The sequence below is a fragment of the Alexandromys fortis genome, unplaced genomic scaffold (assembly GCF_014885135.2).
Source record: "Alexandromys fortis isolate MF-2015 unplaced genomic scaffold, M_Fortis_MF-2015_v1.1 scaffold_8_9099976_23576923, whole genome shotgun sequence".
NCBI lineage: Eukaryota > Metazoa > Chordata > Mammalia > Rodentia > Cricetidae > Alexandromys > Alexandromys fortis.
Window position 1 is genome coordinate 367,369 of NW_026067899.1, and position 21,418 is coordinate 388,786.

Sequence of the window (21,418 nt, forward strand, 5' to 3'; positions counted from 1 at the left end):
GACTAATCGTCGGAAGTAGTCCCCTTCGACCTCCGACGTTCTCTCCCACGCTCTCCTGACAGTTCCGGTGACGCTCCCGGAGTTTGTTTACGTCCCTCGCAGACCTAGCGGCTGAGTAGTTCTGCGTCTCGTACTCCAAGATGGGGAAGTCGTTCGCTAATTTCATGTGCAAAAAGGACTTTCATCCTGCGTCCAAATCCAACATCAAGAAGGTGAGTAGAGGGATCCGGAGAGGGCAGCGATGAGCCGAGCTCCCTGGGACGGTCGTGTCCTCTGCGGGCCTGGAGACCTCGTCGCTTTCTCCATGCTAACCCGACAGACCGGATGGTCCCCCAAGTCCGGTCCTGTCGGTCACTGTGGACACTGACGCCATAACTCATTCCGGGTCCGTCTTCTGGAGCCCCAAGACCAAGACCCGGGAGCGCTGCTTCCCTGAGTGGAGACTCGGTCCTTAACAGAGCTTCCCAGAGAAAGCCACCCTGTTTTCACTCCAGCCCACATCTCCATCCAGTAGTGTGGCGTCTGATGGCCGCATTCAAGTTCAAACGTTTCTTTTAAAAAAAAAAAAAAATTACAGGTCAATCAAGTGCTGGACACAGCACCGAATTATAGCGCGAAAGAATGGCGATGGAGAGTGTCTGAGCTTTTGAGTCAGACCGGACTTCTTGCTAGTTCAGTACAGTCACATTTAGCCCCGAAGCCTCGCAGAAAATGTATAATGGTGTGATCGTTAGCCTCCTACTCTGTTAATTATGAATGACAATGTCAGTTGCCGTCATGTGTAAAATTGTTGGAAGATTAATTGAGATAGTGTGGGGAAAGAATAGAAAGGGGGAGCCGGGCATTGGTGGTGCACGCCTTTGATCCCAGCACTCGGGAGGCAGAGGCAGGAGGATCTCTGAGTTCGAGGCCATCCTTTTATGTATGCATCACGAAAAGTACTCAGAAGTACACAGGCTTGTGAGAATATATTAAGCTTTTAGTTGTTTCTAAGCCAGTTATGGATCCTGTATGTTGCCATGAATATGAAGAATGTTATGTGTATATGAGTGTATATATATATATATATACATTAGAATATCTGTGGAAGAAAATACAAGTAGTGTTAACACCGTTTATCTGTGAATATAGTTACTTAATTTTTTTTTTCGAGGCAGGGTTTTTCTGTATAAACTGGGCTCCCTCGAATTTCCAGAGATTCACCTGTCTCTGCCTCCCAAGTGCTACGGTTAAGCCACTCCCCACCCCCAAGAAAACCGGCTTGCTTGGTCTTTCTATCTCTGCCTTATTCCTTGGCCCCCTCCAAAGTCTTGTTCTATTTATTTTGTACATACTCTCCACGTCTTTTACACATTTCATGGCCTCTTTTTTGAGGTGGAGTCTCCTGTAATCTAGGCAGGCTTCAAACTTACTATCCAGGGAGGATGGCCCTGAATTCCTGATCCTCCTGTCTCTGCCTCCCAGATGCTGAAATTGCAGGTGTAAGCCACTGCACTTGACTCTTAGTTTCTTTTTTAAGTCATGAAATACTTTATAACAGTCATGAAATAGTATATAATATGCAGAAGAATCATTGTGAGCTCTTCGGCGATGGACCTATGTTTTACTTTTATCTCAGTTCTTGCTCCATTGAGACTAGTTAACTGTAAAATCTAAAGCTTGACATACATGGTAATTTTTCTGGTTGGGGGGGGCTTGCTTTTGGACAGGGTCTCCCTGTGTAGCTCTGAATGACCTGGAACACCTAGTTACCCCTACCTCAGCCTCCTGAGTTCTGGGATTGCAGACGTGAGCCAGCACGCCTGGCTAACCAGGTGTGGCTGATTACAGAAGACGAGCCAGCTTCTAGGGCTGTCAGGGAGACTTAGCGGATAAAGCACCTGGTGCACGAGTGTGAGGGCAGAGTTTGCATCCTCAGCACCTACATGAAAGCCAGGTCACCACGGGGCCCGTTTGTAATCCTCGCCCTCAGGGGATGAAGATAGGAGATCCTCCTTGCAAGCTGGTAGCTAGACTAGCGGAGTTGAACTCTGGGTTCGGTGAGAGACCCTGCCTCAGTAAGAAAGTGACTGAAGAAGACAGTTTGCTTTAAACCCTTGACTCCATGCTCACATGCACGTACCACACACATGCATACATGCATACGTGCATGTATATACACACGAAGCAGCCTGTTTAATAAGGTTGTTAAATTATATTTTGTTTCACTGTTGTAGGTATGGATGGCAGAGCAGAAAATATCATATGATAAAAAGAAACAAGAAGAATTAATGCAGCAGTACCTTAAAGAGCAAGAGTCATATGATAACAGGTAAGCGCCACCTTATTAGTGCTTTCAAAAGAGTCAGTAGCGAGTCAGCTGCTCTCCCATAATCACACATGGTCACCGTTCCCGTCTTTAGCTATTCTTCACCTAAAGTACAGTTGCGTTTGACTCATCAGACTGTGAGCAAGTCCTAAATGAGGCCGAGCTTGCAGACATCATAAACCCTGCGTGTTAACTACTGATAGCTATTAGAAAGCTTCCTCTTCAATACACCGAAATGAGAGATGCCCAGGACTCTTAGAGGAGAAGCCGGTGTCTTTGGCCTGTGCGTGGTGGCTGGGGTCCATTGGCTTCTTTTAGGATAATGCCTGCCTTTTAATTGCTTTCACTGTGTTTGTATTTGGTTAATGAGCTGAATAGGGGTGTTTTGGTTAAGTAGACTGTACTCTGAAGCAGCATTTATTTTTGAAACTTTTATATTTGGAACTTGAGACATGAGTTTATTGATAATTGGATCGTGCTGTTAACATTGGCATAGAGGGGGGCTGGAGAGATGGCTCAGAGGGTAAGAGCACTGCCTGCTCTTCCAGAGGTCCTGAGTTCAATTCCCAGCAACCACATGGTGGCTCACAACCATCTATAATGAGGTCTGGTGCCCTCTTCTGGCCTGCAGGCATACACACAGACAGAATATTGTATACATAATAAATAAATAAATAAATAAATAAATAAATATTAAAAAAAAAAAACATTGGCATAGAGGTATCTGTTCAAGACTGTTGTCTGCTTTGTTGATGTGTTAGGAGCAGAGTTGGTCGCTCTTACAGTAATTCTTTGGTTAGCTTTTTAAAGAGCCACCAAACTTTCCACAGCCTAAGCTGCTCTTGAACTTCCTTCCTATGAAGTTGAGGATGACCTAAAACTCCTTGATTCTCCTGCCTTGAATTCCCAAGTTCTGGCCTGTGCTACTAGACCTAGTGTATACGATGTTAGCAATCAAACCCAGGGCTTCCCTCTACCGGCTGGGTTACATCTCGGCTCACTTACTAATAACCATGCTCGTAAGTATGAAGCAGTAGCTCGTTGCAGTTTTGATTTGTTATTTCTCGATGTCTGGTGAAGCTCAGCTTTTCATGTACTTGATTTACAGTTTTTAAATGGTGTTAAGACAAAATTTACAGATCTGTTTAAAATATACCTAGGTTTTTAAGTTTGCTTAGTGTCGCTAAGCCATAACCATAGCGAATTTCAAAACATTCATCACCTGAAAAGACAGTGTTGTGTTCATTAGTAATCATTCCGCATTTCCTAATTTATCCCATTTCTGCTTCTCACAAGTCATGACCATTTTACTGTCTACCTATGAATTTTTTAGAATTATGGACACAAAGGGTAGATGATTAAATGGTCTTTTGTGATTGGTTAACTTTTAAATTTTAACAAGTATATTGATTTATTTGTGTGTATGTATATATGTCGGGAGCATATGAGGACCTTGGTGCACATGTGGAAGTCAGAGGCCTGCTTGGTGGGAGTCCCAGGCTTGAACTCGGGTCAGCAAGCTTGGGTGGTGGCAACTTAGGCCACTGAGCTGAGTTACTGGTCCCTGATTTCTTTCATTTAGCCTGTTTTGAAGGTCATCCGCCACATACATTAGTACACATTCCTTTTACTTAAAGAATAATGTTCCACAGTAAAGATATATATTTATGTGTCCTTGAGTTTTTGTTTTTTGTTTGTTTTCTTTTTTCTTTTGGGAGGCAGGGAATATAGAATCCAACAGAGGAAAAATGGAGAATGTTATAGACTTAACTTGAACTCAGCGTAGCCACACTGTTTGCTGTGGGTCTTCACCCAGGAAGACCAACAGCAGCACGCTGTGCACAGAGCCTGCAGCAGGAAGTTCAGTCACTGCCTAAGATTTTCTATGAGGAGCAGTCATTTCTGGCTTCGGTGTATTAGCCTATTATAGAATTTTGTTATTTTTTTTCTTTATTCTCATTAAAAAATGTGATTCTCCGAACTGGGAAGTTAGCTCAGTGTGTAAAGTATTTGTCATGAAGGTAAGAGGACCTAGTTTGGATTCCAAGCCCCCACATAAAAAGCTTGTCTGTGATTCCGGTGCTCCAGAGGTAGAAACAGGAAGATCCCTGGGCTTGCTGGTTAGCTATTGTAGTCCAATCAGTGAACCCCAGGTTTAGTGAGAGAACTTGTCTAAAAAGTAAGGTGGAGGGTTGGCCAGATGAGTGAAGGTGAATGCAATCCCTAAGACTAACATAGAGTTAGAAGACACACACAATTAAAAACACTAAAATAGCTGCTGGTGGTGGCGCACGCCTTTAATCCCAGCTCTTGGGAGGCAGAGGCAGGCGGATCTCTGAGTTTGAGACCAGCCTGGTCTACAGAGCAAGTTCTAAGACAGCCAGGGCTACACAGAGAAACCCTGCCTGGAAAAACCAAGAAGAAAAGATCTGAAATTATTTTAAAAAGAAAAGGTTGTGGCACCAAAATGCCTGGTAGCACATAGGATTTCAAAAGTGACTGTTTGGGCAGCATCTCACAGGTTTTTAAGACAGTTCTGTAAGAGTCACCATATCATCTTTCCTTCCTTTCTTACTGGGAGAACTAGAGGGAAGAAGTTACAAGTCTCTCTTTCTAATAAGGCAGCACTTTCCCGGCTTTATCTCTGATAAGATATCTTAGTTCCTGTAGGGTTATTCCTTGAGAGCTGCTGTGCTGTCACGCCGTCCTTCTGTCTAAAATTGTACTGTTATTTCCTTCAGATTGCTTATGGGAGACGAGCGTGTAAAGAACGGCCTGAATTTCATGTACGAGGCCCCACCGGGAGTTAAAAAAGGTACTTGCCTCATTTCCTGTCAGCTTGGATGTGATTGTGGATGGAGATGTTATGTTGAGAGGAGCAGGCGGTGTACTAAAGGCTATCTTCACCTTTTCCTTCATTGTTACTCTGATGGTAGCAGCTCAGATGCTGTCAGCAACACAGTAGAAGAAAAACAAAATATTTTTCTAATGTAGTAGCTTATGTCCTTCGGAGGAGGGGGATGCTTAATATTGTGGAAGTTCATTTATCCTCTTACAGCGCACACATCTGTAGTCCTCGCCAAACACATTTTCAAATGGAAAGGCTGTTCACTGCCAGTGAAAAGCATAAAGACCTAAAAAGTAAAAGTCAGCATACCTATTCTGGACTCTAGTGCAAGGTTGTATTTTATCCCTCAGTGATCTGGAGTTTTATTTTATAATAAAAGAAAAACCAGTTAATTCTTCCAGGGCACAGTTAAGTAATACAGCGTAATAATAAGTAGACTTCTCCACTGGCACTGCTAACTTGTCCTGCTTCTCTCTGTGCTGTGAATGTGCAATCAAGAAAACAAAGAGGTAAGTGCTCTTCTCTGTTTGAACTGATTTATGGTTGATTGTGGTTTTATGGGAAATTCAAGAATTTCTCCTGCCTGCTGTAGAAGGAAGAAACGGAAGGAGAGACAGAATACAAATTTGAGTGGCAGAAAGGTGCTCCGAGAGAAAAGTGAGTACTAGGGGAAACCGTGTGACTACTGTGACTTACCTTAGACAACCAGCATGCGTCATTCTAGCCTGGACTTACGAACTTGTTCGCTTTTTAAAACTACATCATCAGACTATGTAGCCCAGTGGTTCTCAACCTGTAAATCACAACCTCCAAAGGACTATGGAAAAACACATATATTTACATTAGGACTCATAACAGTAGCAGAATTACAGTTATAAAGTAGCAACTAAGAAAGTCTTATGGTTGGGGTCACTACAACATGAGAAACTCTATAAAAGGGTTGCAGCGTTAGGATGGTTGAGAACCACTGCTGTATACATTTTAAAATTGATGCTGGTAGTAATGCATTTTCTGTTTTAAGAGTGATAAATTTTTTCAAGTTAACTGCCATTGAATTAAGTTGTTCTTAATATTATAGTCTTAACATTTTTTGTATTTAACAGATATGCGAAAGATGACATGAACATCAGAGATCAGCCCTTTGGTATCCAGGCAAGTGACGCATATTTTGCTCTTTAAGAATAATTTTTATTTAGTACATAAATTTTAAATTATTTTCCAAAACATGTTTGTATTAGAGTTCTCTAAAGGAACGGAGCTGATAGGATGAATATATGCTAGCTAGAGGATGTGGTTCAGGTATAGATGAATATATGCTAGAGGATGTGGTTCAGGTATAGGATAAATATATGCTAGCTAGAGGATGTGGTTCAGGTATAGGATAAATATATGCTAGCTAGAGGATGTGGTTCAGGTATAGATGAATATATGCTAGAGGATGTGGTTCAGGTATAGATGAATATATGCTAGCTAGAGGATGTGGTTCAGATATAGGATGAATATATGCTAGCTAGAGGATGTGGTTCAGATATAGGATGAATATATGCTAGCTAGAGGATGTGGTTCAGATATAGGATGAATATATGCTAGCTAGAGGATGTGGTTCAGATATAGGATGAATATATGCTAGCTAGAGGATGTGTTAGGTAGTCCAGCAGTGGCTGTCTCATGGTAGAAAGGCTGAGAATCCAGTAACTGTTGAGTCCACGAGGCTGGTTGTCTCTGGAGTCCTGGAGGATTCCTGCGAAGCTGCTGCTCTTCAGTCTGCATTAGATTCTTGAAGTCAGGTAGGATTTAATACATGCAGCAACAGGATAGGTAGAGGAACTCGAAATTGCCAGTGAGGAAGAGCAAACAGGCAAAAAGCAAAGCTTCCTTCTTCAAGTTCCATTTATGCGGGCTGTCACCAGGAGGTGGGGCCAGATTTCATAACTTGATCAAGAAAATCCCTCACAGGAGTGTCGTCAGTAGGGTTTTACTGTTGTGAAGAGATGTCATAACCATGGCAACTCTTACAGAGGAAAACATTTCATTGGGGCTGGCTTAGCGGTCAGAGGTTTAGTCCATTATCATCCTGGCGGGAAGTACAGTGGCGCATGGGCAGACCTGGTGCTGGGGAAGACACTGAGAGTTCTACATCTGGATCCCTAGGCATCAGGAGGAGACAGAGAGCCACACTGGGCTAGACTGGGCACCTAACAGCTCCGTGCCCACCCCAGCACACACACTTCCTCCGGTGCCACCTGCTGCAGCGAGGCCACACCTCTAATAGCACCACTCCCGTGAGCCTGTGGGGGCCACTTTCTCTAAAACCACTACACAGGAGTAGCAGCTTGGGTTTTAGTTGATTCCAGCTGAAATTAGCATCGCAGTTAAACAGCTTAGATGGAAGGAGAGAGCCAAGTTTTCCAGTGAGGGTGGTGGTCGCTACAGTTTTCTTACAATTTAGAAAATGTTCCTGAATTAGAAACAGTCAACTGTCACTCCAGAGTGACCCTTGTGAAAAACATTGCCTGCTCACTGCATTGTCTGTGGCAGCTCTCCTGCACATCCCTTCACGACAGCAGACACAAGCATAAAATAAAACCTGAAATACCCTTTTTACCTCACAGAATAAGTTCACTAACCCCTGGTTTAGAGATGTGGAACTCGAGGCAGGGCTAGGGAGAGCGTTGTGAAAAAGCGCTCGCTCTGAGTGTTGTGAGCGCCTGGCTGCAGTCGGGAGAAAAGTAGCTGGTGTGGTGGCATAGCCTGGGTGTCAGCGAGTGGACGGTGGGGGTGGGGCAAGGCCCTACAGAGAAAGGGGTGGGGGTATTAGGGAACCTAAAATTAAACCGTGACATAATTCTTTGATATTTTACTGTTTCTTTTCGGATGGCATTGCTTTATTGTAGGCGGCACAGATAGGATTCACTTTGGATTTTAGGCAAATTTATAATAGAAGGAAGGGCTTAGTATTTGTATTGACTTACCCATCGTAACTATAGAATCTCTTTCCCTGGTGATTATTTTACAAAGGAACTTAGCCAAGTATGGTGATATGTTTTAATATTAGCCCTCTGGAAGCAGAAGCTGGTGGATCTCTGTGAGTTCAAGGCCAACCTGATCTGTATAGCAAGTTCCAGACTAGCCAAAGCTATAGTGAGGCCCTGTCTCAAAAAAAAAAAAAAAGAGAAAGAAAAGAAAAAGAAGAAAAGGGGGCGGGACCTAAATAAAAATGCTGAGTTGAATGTTAGGCTCTTGGCATTTGAGAATCAAAATAATGTTTATTTCTCAGGTTCGAAATGTCAGGTGTATTAAGTGTCACAAGTGGGGTCACGTGAACACAGATCGAGAATGTCCCTTGTTTGGTCTTTCTGGAATCAATGCAAGTTCAGTTCCTACTGATGGCTCAGGTAAGCAAACACAAAATTTTATCAAACAAGGAAAGATAAAGTAACATTTTTATTTAAACTGAACTCTTTTGTTGCACTTGAATTTAGTTTTTGTGGACTAAGATGCATTCCCAGATGGGATGATAGAGCTAGTGGTGTCTCAGTGGTAGAGCGCCTTGCCTGCCAAGTGCGTGTGAGGCCCTGGATTCAGTCTCTAGCACCCCCCTTTCTCTCTGCCTCCCCCCAAAAGGTGATAGATAAGTGGGAAACCTTCATTATCTGTGTTAAGTTTGAATGTACTAAAATAGAGTTTAACTTTTCTAGTCAGTTTCTGTGAATTTTTTAAATTCATTTTTTTGTTTTGTTTGTTTGAAACGAGGTCTCATAAAGCTAAACTGGTTCCAAACTCGCTGTGTGGCCATAGATGACCTTGAACTCCTGTCCTAGTCCTCTACCTCTTGAGCGCTAAGATTGCAGCTGTGTGGAGTCAGGGTCTGACTCTGTAACCCTGGCTGACCTGGAACACACTGTGTAGATCAGGCTGGTCTTGAAGTCCCAGAGACCTGCCTGCCTCTGCCTCTGAAAGCACTGAACACTGATTAAGTGGAGATAAAAGTAGACCGACGCATTTTACCATCTGCTCCTGTTGTATGAGCGAAGGCAAGTCCCCAGTGTAGTCAGGCCTGTCCTTCAGAAGTGACGAAAAAAGATTGAGCTACATGATAAGATTCTTAAAGTCCTGATCTATAGCGGATGCGCCCTCAAGGCTGAGAGTCATCTGCTTAAGCAGAAGAATAACCGAGCTTCAGCAGGATGGTGCTTATTTCTGTTCGCTTAAATTGTGGAGTTTATGAAAGTCATGATTTTTATCATAAGGAAATAATTATGGGTATGTTGTTAAAGGACAAAAAAAATGCCTAAATATCTAATAAAAAGGTATTAAATGAATAATAAGTATGGACATTGTTACCAAGGCATATTTCGTGGTGCAGTATTAAATTGATAGGAAGAAACCTGTCTTGATATCAGTACTTAGGGGGGGGGGGGGGGAGGTAATCAGATCTCAACCGTGAGACCTGTCTCAATAAATAAACAAGATGGTAGGAAGATTCCTTAGTGATATGAATGTTGTTTACAACATTTAGTCAAGTAAAAAGTCAGGTTCTAACACATTAAGACCAGAGCTCAGTGGTAGAGACTTTGTCTAGAGCGCACAAGGCCCTGGATTTGAGCTCCAGCACCGCAGCACATAATTAATCATAATTAATTAAGCAGTAGCTGGACAGGTGTTTCTCTTTATCTTTGGGTAGACTTAGAGCAAAACACATACTTTAGGAAAGGTGTTGGAAAGAAACAGACCAAAATGTTAACAGTCTCTGATTTGACTGGTAGGATTGCCTAAGCGCCTTTGCCCCGTATTTTTACTTATTTATATCTCCAACAGTGAGAGTAAATCACTTGTCAGTTTTTTAGTGAGCGTTGTTTTAGAAGAACTGAAACTGTATGTGGTATCAGTGTTTTAAATCATGCTGCTGCATTAGCAGGGCCTTCAGAGCCCGACCTGAGTCTAACTAGCACTTAATGAAAGCTAAGGGGAACGCCTAAAAGCTTCTCAAAAACAAAATCAAAACACTGCTGTATCAAATAGGAAAGCAAACAATGGCAGTGTATTCTGAATTTGAATGCAGTAAAAAATAAACTGACCAATTTCCTAATCCACTTGCTGATTCAAGCTAAAAACGTCTTTTCATTTAAAAAAAAAATCACCTATTGAATAATGTCCTGCCAGTGAATAGAGATTATTTTTGCAATAAGGCAATTTCAGTGGATGTGGTTATCATGGGATAATCACACCCCTGGGGTACAGCCTTGTGCCTGTAATCTCCCAGGAGTGTAATTATTTCATGATAACCACACCCCCTGGGGTTACATTATTTCTATTATGAAATTCTGAGTATAGTATATAAAGTAACTTACTTTGATCACTGGGAACTGCAAGGTGCTGTTAGCCTAGTCCAGCTGTGAGGTTTACAGAGACCAGCTATAAGATGTACTTCTCCTTTACAGAGTTAAATTAGGCAATCAAAATGCTTCTTTGGGCTAAGCTGGTTTAGAATATCTTTTCTGCTGATAAGATCATCTTAAGTTTGTAAGTTTCCATCCACTCCAGACACATCAAAATTACCTCCAAAACTTGTAAGCCTCAGCCATGAATGAATTTTTATAAACTATTTTCCCTGCGGTGTAATTAAATGGCAGCCCACATGCCTTTTCTATACCGGGTAGCTTTTCTTTTTTTCCCCCCCCTTTCTAAACATTATGTTATGTGGTCTGAGCCTGGCTTTACTACAAAGTAGCCAAGGATTTCCTTGAACTCTGATCCTTCTGCCTCCATCTCCTCAGTGCTGGGATTACAGGTAAAAGCTACCACTCCTGGTGTATGTGTGTGGCTCAGGGCTTCCTGCATCCTGGGAGACACTGGACATAAAGCTCCGTCCCTAGCCCTGCCACCTTTGTTACTACTGACTCTTAACTTTATGTTACATTAAACTCCTTCTGAGAAAGTAGAGTGGGAAATTTCAAGTGTTTTTTCATCAGTGTTATTGAGCTATAATTTCAAATGAACAGTTCAGTTCTGTGGGTTTCTTTGTATAGCCTCGACTGCCCTAGAACTCTCTTTGTAGACTAGGCTGGTCTTGAACTCACAGAGATCCTCCTGCCTCTCTGCCTCCTGAGTGCTGGGATTAAAGGCATCCGCCACCACCACCTGGGTACATTGAGTTTTTTTTAACAGACTGGAATCAGAATTTATTTTGGAGTGCTGACTAATCTCAGACTTTGGATTCTCTTGCCTTAGATCCCAATCACTGGGATTACAGGTGCATACCACAGCTACACTAATTGATTTTCAGATTCTGAACCAGCCTTGCATATCTGGATTAAACTCCACTTGGCTGTGGTGTAAATTGTTTTTATACATTATTGGAATCAGTTTGCTAATACATTGTCAAGGGTTTCCACATCTGTTCATGAGAGATACTGGCCTGCAGTTTTTCTATCCTTTTATATCTATTTATATTTTCCCTTTATATGTTTAATAGATTTAGCTAGTAAATCCCTCTGGGGGCCTGAAGCTTTCTGTCTTCAAAAGTCATTACTTTTATTAAATTTCTTTAATTATGTGAGTGTTCTTATATTTTAATCTTCTTGGTGTTTAGTTCATTTCATATAAATAAAACTCCAAAACCAGAGTTATTTATAATGTACCTGTATTACCTTTCTAATACCCCTGGGGTCTGTAGTGACCTCTTCATTCTTTCCTATTATTAGTCATTGTGCCTCCTCTCTTTTCTTGATTATTTGGCTAATGCTTTTTCAGGGTTTTTTTTAATATAAGATTTATTCATTTATTATATATACAGTGTTCTGCTTGAATATATCCCTGCAGGCCAGAAGAGAGCACCATATCTCAGTACAGATGGCTGTGAGCCACCATGTGGTTGCTGGGAATTGAACTCAGGACCTCTGGAAGACCAGCCAGTGCCCTTAACTTCTGAGCCATCTCTCTAGCCCTGCTCTTTCAGTTTTAGTGATCTTTGCAGAGAAGTAGCTTTCAGGATGGTGAAATTTTCCCTCCTCTTTACCATTTTCTTTCTTTTTGGGTTTACTTGGTTGTTCCTTAAGGTAAAGATTGGTTTTGATTTGACAATGGGCTTTCTTGAGATACTACGGATCAAACCATGACCTTAACACATGCTAGCCAACATTACCATTGAGCTATACCTCTAGCCCCAGAATTGATGTTTTTCTACATTCATTCATTTTGTATGCGTGCATACGCGCGCGCACATGTGGAGGTCAGAGGCCAACTCTAGAGAGTCAGCTGTCTCCTAGCATGTGGATCATGGGGTGAACCTGGGTCATTAGGCTGCAAGGGACTTTACCCACAGAGCCATCCTCACTGCCTCATAGAATTCATTTTAAATCTTTCTTATTTCTAGAATCTGTGGCTCTGCTTTTGTTAAAGACATGCCTGATACTAATGGCAGGTACAGCTCTCGTAATCTCAGAGGGTATCGTGAGGGTCAGGTCACAGCCATATCTCTGTGTTGGGTGAGCCGCACCGACCCTCTTCTCTCCTTCCTGGTACTGGGATTCCAGGCATTTAACACCACACCTCAGCTTTTTACTTGTGTTCTGGAGATCTGGAATCGCGTCCAAGTGCTTGCTGACAAGCCCTTTACTGGCTGAGCCGTCACCCCAGCCCCACTAAGTCTCCTTTGTGTAACTCTCATTACCTTGTTCATCTACTTCTGTCAGTTTTAAGAGGAAATTAGCTTGTGGCTGTCCAGGTAAAGGATGAAATTTAGTTTATCTTGTAAATACTAATTCTTCTGCCCAAATCAAATTCGGGGAAGAATGTGGCCCTTCATCATGTTCCGCTTAGGATACTTTGCTTTCGCCCTTCCCTAGACACTGAAAGTCTGAAAATGATAACCACCTTCTAGTTTTCTCCTGGAAACTGTTTGTTTCTGAAGCAGGGACTTTATCTTAACATTTTCTATCCCCATTGCCTGGTACAGTGTATGTGTTTAGCAGATAATAGTTTGTTTAGCGACTGTGGGACTGGACGAGCTTCCCTCGCATTTCAAAACAGCAAAGTTATCATTTCTTCTAAACATTTTATAATAGGAGTTATACTTTCCCTGTGAACTAATTCTCTCAAAAATATTGCAAGCCTGAAGACAAAAACAAGACTCCTAAAGTCTTAGTAAGACAGATCTTAAAAATTATTTTCTAGTACTGGAGAGATGGCTCAGAAGTTAAGAGCACTGGCTGCTCTTCCAGAAGACCTGAGTTCAATTCCCAGCAAACACATGGTGGTTCACAACCATCTGTAATAGAATCTGGTGCCCCCCCTTCTGGTCTGTAGGGATACAGACAGACAGCACACTGTATACATAATAAAATAAATCTTTTTTAAAAAATCATTTTTTAGCTGGGCGATGGTGGCGCACGCCTTTAATCCCAGCACTCGGGAGGCAGAGGCAGGCTGATCTCTGTGAGTTCGAGACCAGCCTGGTCTACAGAGCTAGTTCCAGGACAGGCTCCAAAGCCACAGAGAAACCCTGTCTCCAAAAAAAAAAAAAAAAAAAAAATCATTTTTTATATTGTATCCAAAGTTCAAATACTCCATGCGTCTCTCCCCTTATAGTAAGATATATAATGAATAGATATATTTTGGAGTCTATAGTACCCACACACAGCAATCAGTATTGACTTGTTGGCTAAATGTATTGTTACAACTTTTTTCTGAGACAGGGTCTCACTATATAGTCCTGACTGACCTGGAACTCACTCAGTAGACCAGGCTGGCCGCTAACTCAACAGAGATCCTCCTGCCTCTGCCTCCTAAGTGCTGTAATTAAAGGTGTGCACCACACCCAGCCTCCTACAACTTTTTAAAGTTAAAATACACTACTCTTTTTGGTTTTTCAAGACAGGGTTTCTCTGTAGCTTTGATGCTTGTCCTGGAACTAGCTCTGTAGACCAGGATGGCCTCAAACTCACAGAGACCCACCTGCCTCTGCCTCCCGAGTGCTGGGATTAAAGGTGTGCACCACCACTGCCTGGCTAAAATGCACTACTCTGACGTGTAGGGTTTGAGTTTGACAGATCTGTGTACTTGCTACCCACACCCTTGACAAGGTGGAGACAATTACCTTTACTCTAGAGAATGCCTGGCTGCCTTCCAGTTGGCCCCGCTCCCATAAGCACTAACTTCTGATTTAACTTGTTCCTGAACTTCATGTATAGTATAGTCTCCTCCCCACCCCCACTGTTTTTGTTTTTGTTTTTTTTTTTTTTTTTTTGAGAGAGAGAGAAGCTCTCATGTAGCCCAGGCTGGCCTCAAATTCACTGTGTAGCCATAGATAACCCTGAATTGATCCCTTCAGCGTCCAAATGCTGGGATTACAGGCATTTTTTTGTGGCATGCTAGGAGTCAGACTACACATGCCAACTGAGTTACATCCCCAGCCCTGAGTGTCTTTGAGGCTCACGGATAGCCAGAGCGTTTATATTTCTGTAACTAATTACAGTGAATAATGAGTTCTGATGCTTTGTGGTCTCAGCACAGAAGAGTCTCTTTCAGAGTCCCCGAGGCAGATGAATTAGCTTTATTGTTGTATCACCACTTTACATGTAAATGAAGTTGGAAACATAAGTAATAAAGATATAATCAAATATGTCATAGATCTTTATTGATTCTGTAAGACGAAGTTGTTTTTAGCAAACAGTAATTTTGACTAGCATACAATAAGCATAGTTTCATATTTCCTTGCCTTTGTATTTTTCAGCCACATAGATGAAAATAAAATGTTTTATTTTCCTTTACGTTCTGTGTCTTAATAGAGACCAACTGGCTGTCTTTAGCGTGAAGTTGGGGTAAGGACAGTAAGGGGGCCCTATTGTCTTCAGCTCCACTAAGGATGAACTGGCAGTGTGTCAGGAAATCCTGAGCATGACACAATTCAATAGAGTTAGTACAGTCGGATCTTGCATAACCTCTAGAAAAATCTTCCATAGAACATCCCCATCTTTATAAATAAACATCACCCACACGCTTTATTAATAGCCATGTTCACTTTTTCCTGGGACTCACGTTACATGTTTCTACTTCGTCCCCTTCCCTGCTTTTCCTTTTCTCCTCCCTCCCTCCCTCCCTCCCTCCCTTCTTTCTTTCCTTCTCTCATGATAGATGGTTGTGAGCCACCATGTGGTTGCTGGGAATTGAGCTCAGGACCTCTGGAAGAGCAGCCAGTGCTCTTAACCTCTGAGCCTTCTTTCCAACCCTAAAGAGCACTTTTTGAAAGATATCCTACAATAGTGGTGAAAGTAGCTTGGATGCTGTTGATAATGGTGACTTTGTCAGGCATGTCACTGAACACTGTACTTGCAGTCCCTACGAAAGGAAGTTCGTGCTAAAACAGGACCATTTATTTCATAATTTTATTATCTGCCACACAGGAAAGATTATTTTAAAGTTGTTAGAATTAGTCTGAAGACATTGTTTTTAAAATATTAAAATTGCCCATCCTGGATGAAGATAATGAAATTAAAAGTAGCCTCTCACTCTAAGAACCAGGCTGCTCATCCTTACCGTGTTTGACTTGGGGCATGTGTTTCTGGGGACCCAACACAGAACCCTGTTCAGGCTAGTCAGGTGCTCTAGCCACAGCATGTGTGCTTTCTGAGTTTGTCTGGTTTCAATTAACGTTGTTAATAATAAGGCCCATTTTCCTCTTTATAAAATTTGTTCCTACAAATGAAACTTGGAAAACCACCGAAGTGATCTTTGTTTATTTAAAACATTAGTTGTATGACTACTTTTATGTCATTCAGAGGCAACTAATACTTAAAATTCAAAGATTATTTAAGGTTTTATTAATGTTAGCTAGCAAGCAAATTATGTAAAATAATCCATAGAAATTAATTTTAATTAATTTCTCCCATGCTCCCATCATGGGCAATTCCCCCTGCCATGTGTGTCTCATACCTAGAACATGGAACAGCAGGTATATAGTTGTTCTTGGTGATTTTAACAGAATAGTAAGGCTTGGAAAATTCAGTAAGTTATTAGTCTAATGCCTAAATTTTTTTCACCAAAGCTGCTGTTGACAAGTGAAGAGACTTGAACTGCATGACTTCTGATTTTCAGAGTAGTATGTAGCTGAACACTCAGATAAGGGGAGAGGACAAAAAAGCAGAGGGAGAGAAATGAACTAGAAATCCTCTTCTGGATCTGTCTTCTTCTCTATCCCCCGTCTCCTCACAGGAAGTCTGGATCTGTCTTGTCTATCCCCCGTCTCCTCACAGGAAGTCTGGATCTGTCTTCTCTATCCCCGTCTCTTCACAGGAAGTCCGCTGGCAGCGGCTCTCTCCTGCCACACTGTAGTACAGATGCATCACCTGAGGTCATGTGTTGTAGTCTAGTTTCTGACCTTCAGAGAAAGCAGAAATGCGACAAGAATATGTAGCTGGGGAAGAAAGTCTCCTCACCTGAGTAGGTCCCATGATGAGGACAGGGAGCAGACCTTTAAATATTTTGTTAGTACATACTGTGAGACCAGAAAGCAGCTCAGTTTCCAGCTTAGGATAAAGGAAAAGCAACAGTTTGTGGGAAGTAGAAAGTATACATACCTGTAGCTAGTTTGTGGTAGAATAAATATGCACACCTATCACCAGCCTCAGACTGCTTGTCACTAACCCCAGTAATTACAAGTTTCACGTTCCGGGTACATATATGAATGCAATTAGTAAATGAAGTGCCTGAGTATGTGTGTGTGTGTTGGTAGTTAGTATATTCAGTATTGGTATTTGATTAAAAAAATAAAGTGGAACTGAGAATAACAATTAAAATTTAATTGTAGTTTTTTATTATTTTGTTTTTATTTTATACTAAAAACTTCCAAATAGACATTTCAATATGACAGAGTTACATAAGCTGAGCATCCCCTTGCACGTAAGGAAAAATGCAATTATTTTCTATTCTGAATCTCCAGACTGCTGTTTTAGAAAATCATATCTGATTATTTGCTCAGCAGAAGATTATTGAGTTGATTTAGCTGTGATTTTACTTAACAAAGCTTCAACTGCATTCCTACTGTGGAGTCCAAAAAAGGTAGAGAGATATAAATGATACATTCAAACTGTGATTTTTGTGAACAGGGCCGTCGATGCACCCCTCGGAGCTAATAGCGGAGATGAGAAACAGTGGGTTTGCACTGAAACGAAATGTACTGGGGAGAAACTTGACCGCAAATGATCCATCACAGGTAATGATCTTTTTATCAGTAAGCTGAAAATGTCTGGAAATCTAAATGTGATTGCTTGTGAATTGCTACTTAATGTTTTCCAATATGCATATATCCATAGGAAAGTAAGATAGAGCAAAGAAAATGCTTTAAATGTATTTTGATTTTGCTGCTTTATTACTTTAACCTAAATGAGAAATTGTTTATAAACCTATATTTTAATAAATGAAATGGCTCCTTTGGGTTTATGTGGATAAAATATCTAACTGAACTGGTGATGGGATTGTTTGCTCCTTCCTGCTAACACACCCTTGAAATGACATTAAACTGAGCCAATAGAAGTCTATAAACAGCTCCCTGGGTATTATAGAAAATGCTTTAAACTTATTTATTAAACTTCATAAATTCAGAAAGTTAAGAGCTTTTAAACTTACTGCATTTTGTATGTGTAAGAGCTGTACTTGTGTGTGTACGAGTGTGCTGCATGTTTGTGAGTGCAGGCATGCATATGAGTACATGTTCATGTGTGTGCGAGTGTGCTGCATGTTTGTGAGTGCAGGCATGCATATGAATACATGTGCATTGTGTGCGAGTGTGCTGCATGTTTGTGAGTGCAGGCATGCATCTGAGTACATGTGCTAGTGCAAATCAAGAGGAAAACTTGGAAGAGTCAATTCTCTCCACTATGTGGATTCCAGGGATTAAAATTCAGGTTGTCAGGCCTGGTGGCAGGTGCCTTTATACCCTGAGACATTATCCCTGCTTCAGTTTTAAAGGCTGTATTATTGCCTATTTTATAATAAAGTGTTATAAAGTTTACTGATATTTCTGATCTCAGTTCATGGTCTTTAGATTTTTATGTTTGTGCTGCTGGAGCTTGCAGCCAGGCCATGTGCATCTTCGGCGAGTGTTCTTTATGGAGCTGTAGTCCCAGCCCCTCATGATGCTCTTGGTTTTTGTAGTTTGTTAAACTAGAAATGCTGTATTTAGACAGTAAGTGTTTAAAGTGTGAGCACAGCAGCCTGCTGTAAAGCTTCTGTCTGTCCTTATCTTCCGCATTCTGATAGTCTCCAGGAGTTACAAAGCAGTGGTAATAAATAACCTTTGGTCTAGCTTATCAGGTAGAGCATAACTTTAAATAGTCTAAGCCCACACACTTCAGTCCCAAGTACCACACCGTCTATGCATGTCCCTGACACAAAACTCAGCTATAAGGGCTTTCTTTCCTGTCTGGTAACTAGCCTGTCTAAAATCGAGCAATCGGATTCTTTGTTGACTCAGGACTATGTCGCGAGTGACGGTGAAGAAGACCCTGAGGTTGAATTCTTGAAGTCACTGACGACCAAGCAGAAGCAGAAGCTCCTCAGGTAACTAAGGGGTGCATATGCGATGGATTCCCCCACTGTCTTGCCTGGGCCCTGCAAACTCCTGCGCAAACTGTGGGTGGGTTGCTTGATTAGTGTTTGTTTCCGCAGATTATACTACCAAGCTCTTGTACCTTCTGAATATTTAATTTGGAAGTTTACTTTTCTTAATAAAACTGTATATATCTTTGCACACCACTTGTTCTTAGAAAGTATTTTGTTTTTTTTTCTTTTTTTACATTTTGTGAAGTTTCTTGAATATTCAAAGAATTTTTAAACTTATAGTAATGCTTAAATTTGTTAAACACACTCCCTGTGAGCTAGCTAAAGAATTCAAGATCTACCAAGTCCAATAGAGGGCGCTCACCGTGTTTCGGTACAGGGAACATGACTGCAGCACCAAGAGGCGGTATCTCAGCGACTCAGAACTCCCATCTAAACAGTTCCTACTTCCCAGACTACAATTCAGAAAGCAATGGAACTGTTTTATTTCTAAAGTCAAACAATTGCTGGGAACTAGTAGATAATTGTTTTATATAATATCAAACTATATTCTAATCCTCAATTTTCATTTTTGGTTTGGTTTTGGTGGGTTTTTTTTTTTTTTTTTTTTGTCGGTCAGTTTTGGTTTTTGTTTTTTCAAGATAGGGTTTCTCTATGTTTCCCTGGCTGTCCTGGAACTTGCTCTGTAGACCAGGCTGGTCTCAAACTCAGAGATCCACCTGCCTTTGTCTCTTGAGTCCTAGGATTGAAGGGGTGCACCACCACTGCCCAGTGATGATTGATATTAATGTTTCCACACTTAAAACATACACATAAGACGAACCTTTCTTTTTCTAACTGTGCATAGGTCCAATTAATGCTACACATCTTTCCCAGGTTTTCTTTAAATCAAGAAAACCATTTTATTTAGAATGCTAGATAATTTTATATTCTGACTCATAGGACTGTTTTATCAAAAGAACAGTCATTCCCATTGAAGAATAATTAGAAGTTGGCTTAATTTAAATTCCTATTCAGTGTCTACGTGCCTTAGTAATTTAAAGGGAAGCAAATGATTTATCATTAAATAAAGTAAATAATGTATTTAGATGTGGACAACATTTTCACTAGTGTCTAAGGAGATATATTGTCTATTGACAGTTTCTCTTTTGTTGATGAAAGAACTATTTCTTTCCAACTATAGGAAATTGGATAGACTTGAAAAGAAAAAAAAGAAAAAGAAAAGTGATAAGAAAAAGAAAAAGCTACAGAAGAGCAGAAGTAAACATAGAAAACATAAAAACAAATCCCCTTCTTCCTCCTCCTCCTCCTCCTCCTCCTCCTCCTCCTCCTCCTCCTCCTCCTCCTCCTCCTCCTCCTCCTCCTCCTCTTCTGACACTTCAGAAAGCAGCAGTGAGAGTGACAGCCAAGAGAAGAAAAGAGAGAAGAAGAAAAAGAAAAAGAGAACCAAATGTTCAGGCAGTAAAACCGGTGACTCTAAAGAGGATAAGTCTAAGAACAAGCTTCGTGAAGAACTTTCTAGCAGTCACGGTGACAGGGGAAGAACCGTGGAAAAATTGAGGCTCCTAAAACAAGAGAGTTCTGGGGAGAATAGCAAGCAGATCCATTCTGGTTCTGAACGGAAGTCCAGAAGCCATCGTCATAGTCCAGAGAAGAAAGGGTCTGACAGGAACGGGGGAATCAGAAGTCACAGCAGGGCTGAGAGCTGCAGGAGAAGCCGAAGCAGGAGCCCCCATGAAGACAGGGACAGAAGAAAGGACCCCAGAAGCCATGGCCATGGTGACTGTAGGAAAGCCAGTGCACGGTGAGCTCCGGAGGCTGAGGAGCAGCGGAGGGACCACTGTCTGCGAGTGAGGGACTCCATCTCACCGCATCTTCAGCAAGGGCTAACTTGCACATTATCTAATAAAGAAAAGTGTTCTTAATTTTCCATCTCTATAAACTATCATTTCAAGTATGAAAGCACTGAGTACCACAAGGTTGAGTTCGCAGATCTTTGTAGGGACTCTGTTTAAGGGATAGTTTTGTTTCTGTTGGTAGCTGTTTCTTATGCCTTGTACCAAATTTAAAATATGTTAAGTCATTGTGATTTTGTTGTTGTTTTGAAATAGCATTAAAACAGCGACAATCGTGAATGATTATCAGTTCAAATTTGTTATTTTATGATTTGAATTTACTCGAAGCAAAATGTAAGTGATGGAATTCAGTAGGGCAAATAAAAACACTGGATATCAATCAGTATTTCCTTAAGGCTTTAAAACCCTGGATTTTTTTCTGCAGAGTATGATATTTATTATTGAATGCCCTGTTATTTGTCCATGTTGGCATACAAAATTTCTTTAAACTTAACAGTTGTGAAAATCAGGATTCTTACACGGGTCTCAGTAGGATAAAATGAAGGCATACGTGAAGTGGTCTTCCTTCTGAAACATCTGTGCCACCCAGTCTTGGCGTCTGGCCCCCTGTTCTGCAGTTCAAGGCTAGCAACGTGGAGGCAAGTCTTTTCTGCATCTGCTCACTCCAGCACTGACTCTGCACACCCCTCTTCCACTTGGTAAGGACCCCTCTAGACACAACAGGTCCGCCTGACACATCCGGAATAATCTCCACATTGAAGTTGGCAGCTGATTGTCAACCTTAATTTATCTGCACCTGAAATCTTCCCTTTCCATATAATGCAACATATTCACAGGTGCCAGGGCTTA

At 41.4% G+C, this 21,418-nt stretch overlaps 1 protein-coding gene across 1 annotated transcript; it reads left to right on the forward strand.

Moving 5' to 3' along the window:
* The first annotated feature begins 36 nt into the window (after positions 1-36).
* On the forward strand, positions 37-20,954 carry Cir1 (corepressor interacting with RBPJ, CIR1). Its single transcript, XM_050121537.1, has 10 exons — positions 37-212; positions 2,217-2,311; positions 5,050-5,123; positions 5,655-5,665; positions 5,749-5,813; positions 6,260-6,308; positions 8,434-8,551; positions 17,261-17,367; positions 18,628-18,713; positions 19,897-20,954. The coding sequence occupies exons 1-10, from the start codon at positions 141-143 to the stop codon at positions 20,519-20,521; spliced, it is 1,302 nt and encodes a 433-aa protein (XP_049977494.1). The 5' UTR covers positions 37-140; the 3' UTR covers positions 20,522-20,954.
* Positions 20,955-21,418: the final 464 nt, after the last annotated feature.

What these genes read in the sequence shown, in the direction of transcription:
- Cir1 (XM_050121537.1), top strand. Translation starts at nt 141, where the DNA reads ATGGGGAAGTCGTTCGCTAATTTCATGTGCAAAAAGGACTTTCATCCT. An exon ending in CCAAATCCAACATCAAGAAG is followed by an intron (nt 213 to 2,216) that starts GTGAGTAGAGGG and finishes TCACTGTTGTAG; the next exon opens with GTATGGATGGCAGAGCAGAA. An exon ending in AAAGGTGCTCCGAGAGAAAA is followed by an intron (nt 5,814 to 6,259) that starts GTGAGTACTAGG and finishes TGTATTTAACAG; the next exon opens with ATATGCGAAAGATGACATGA.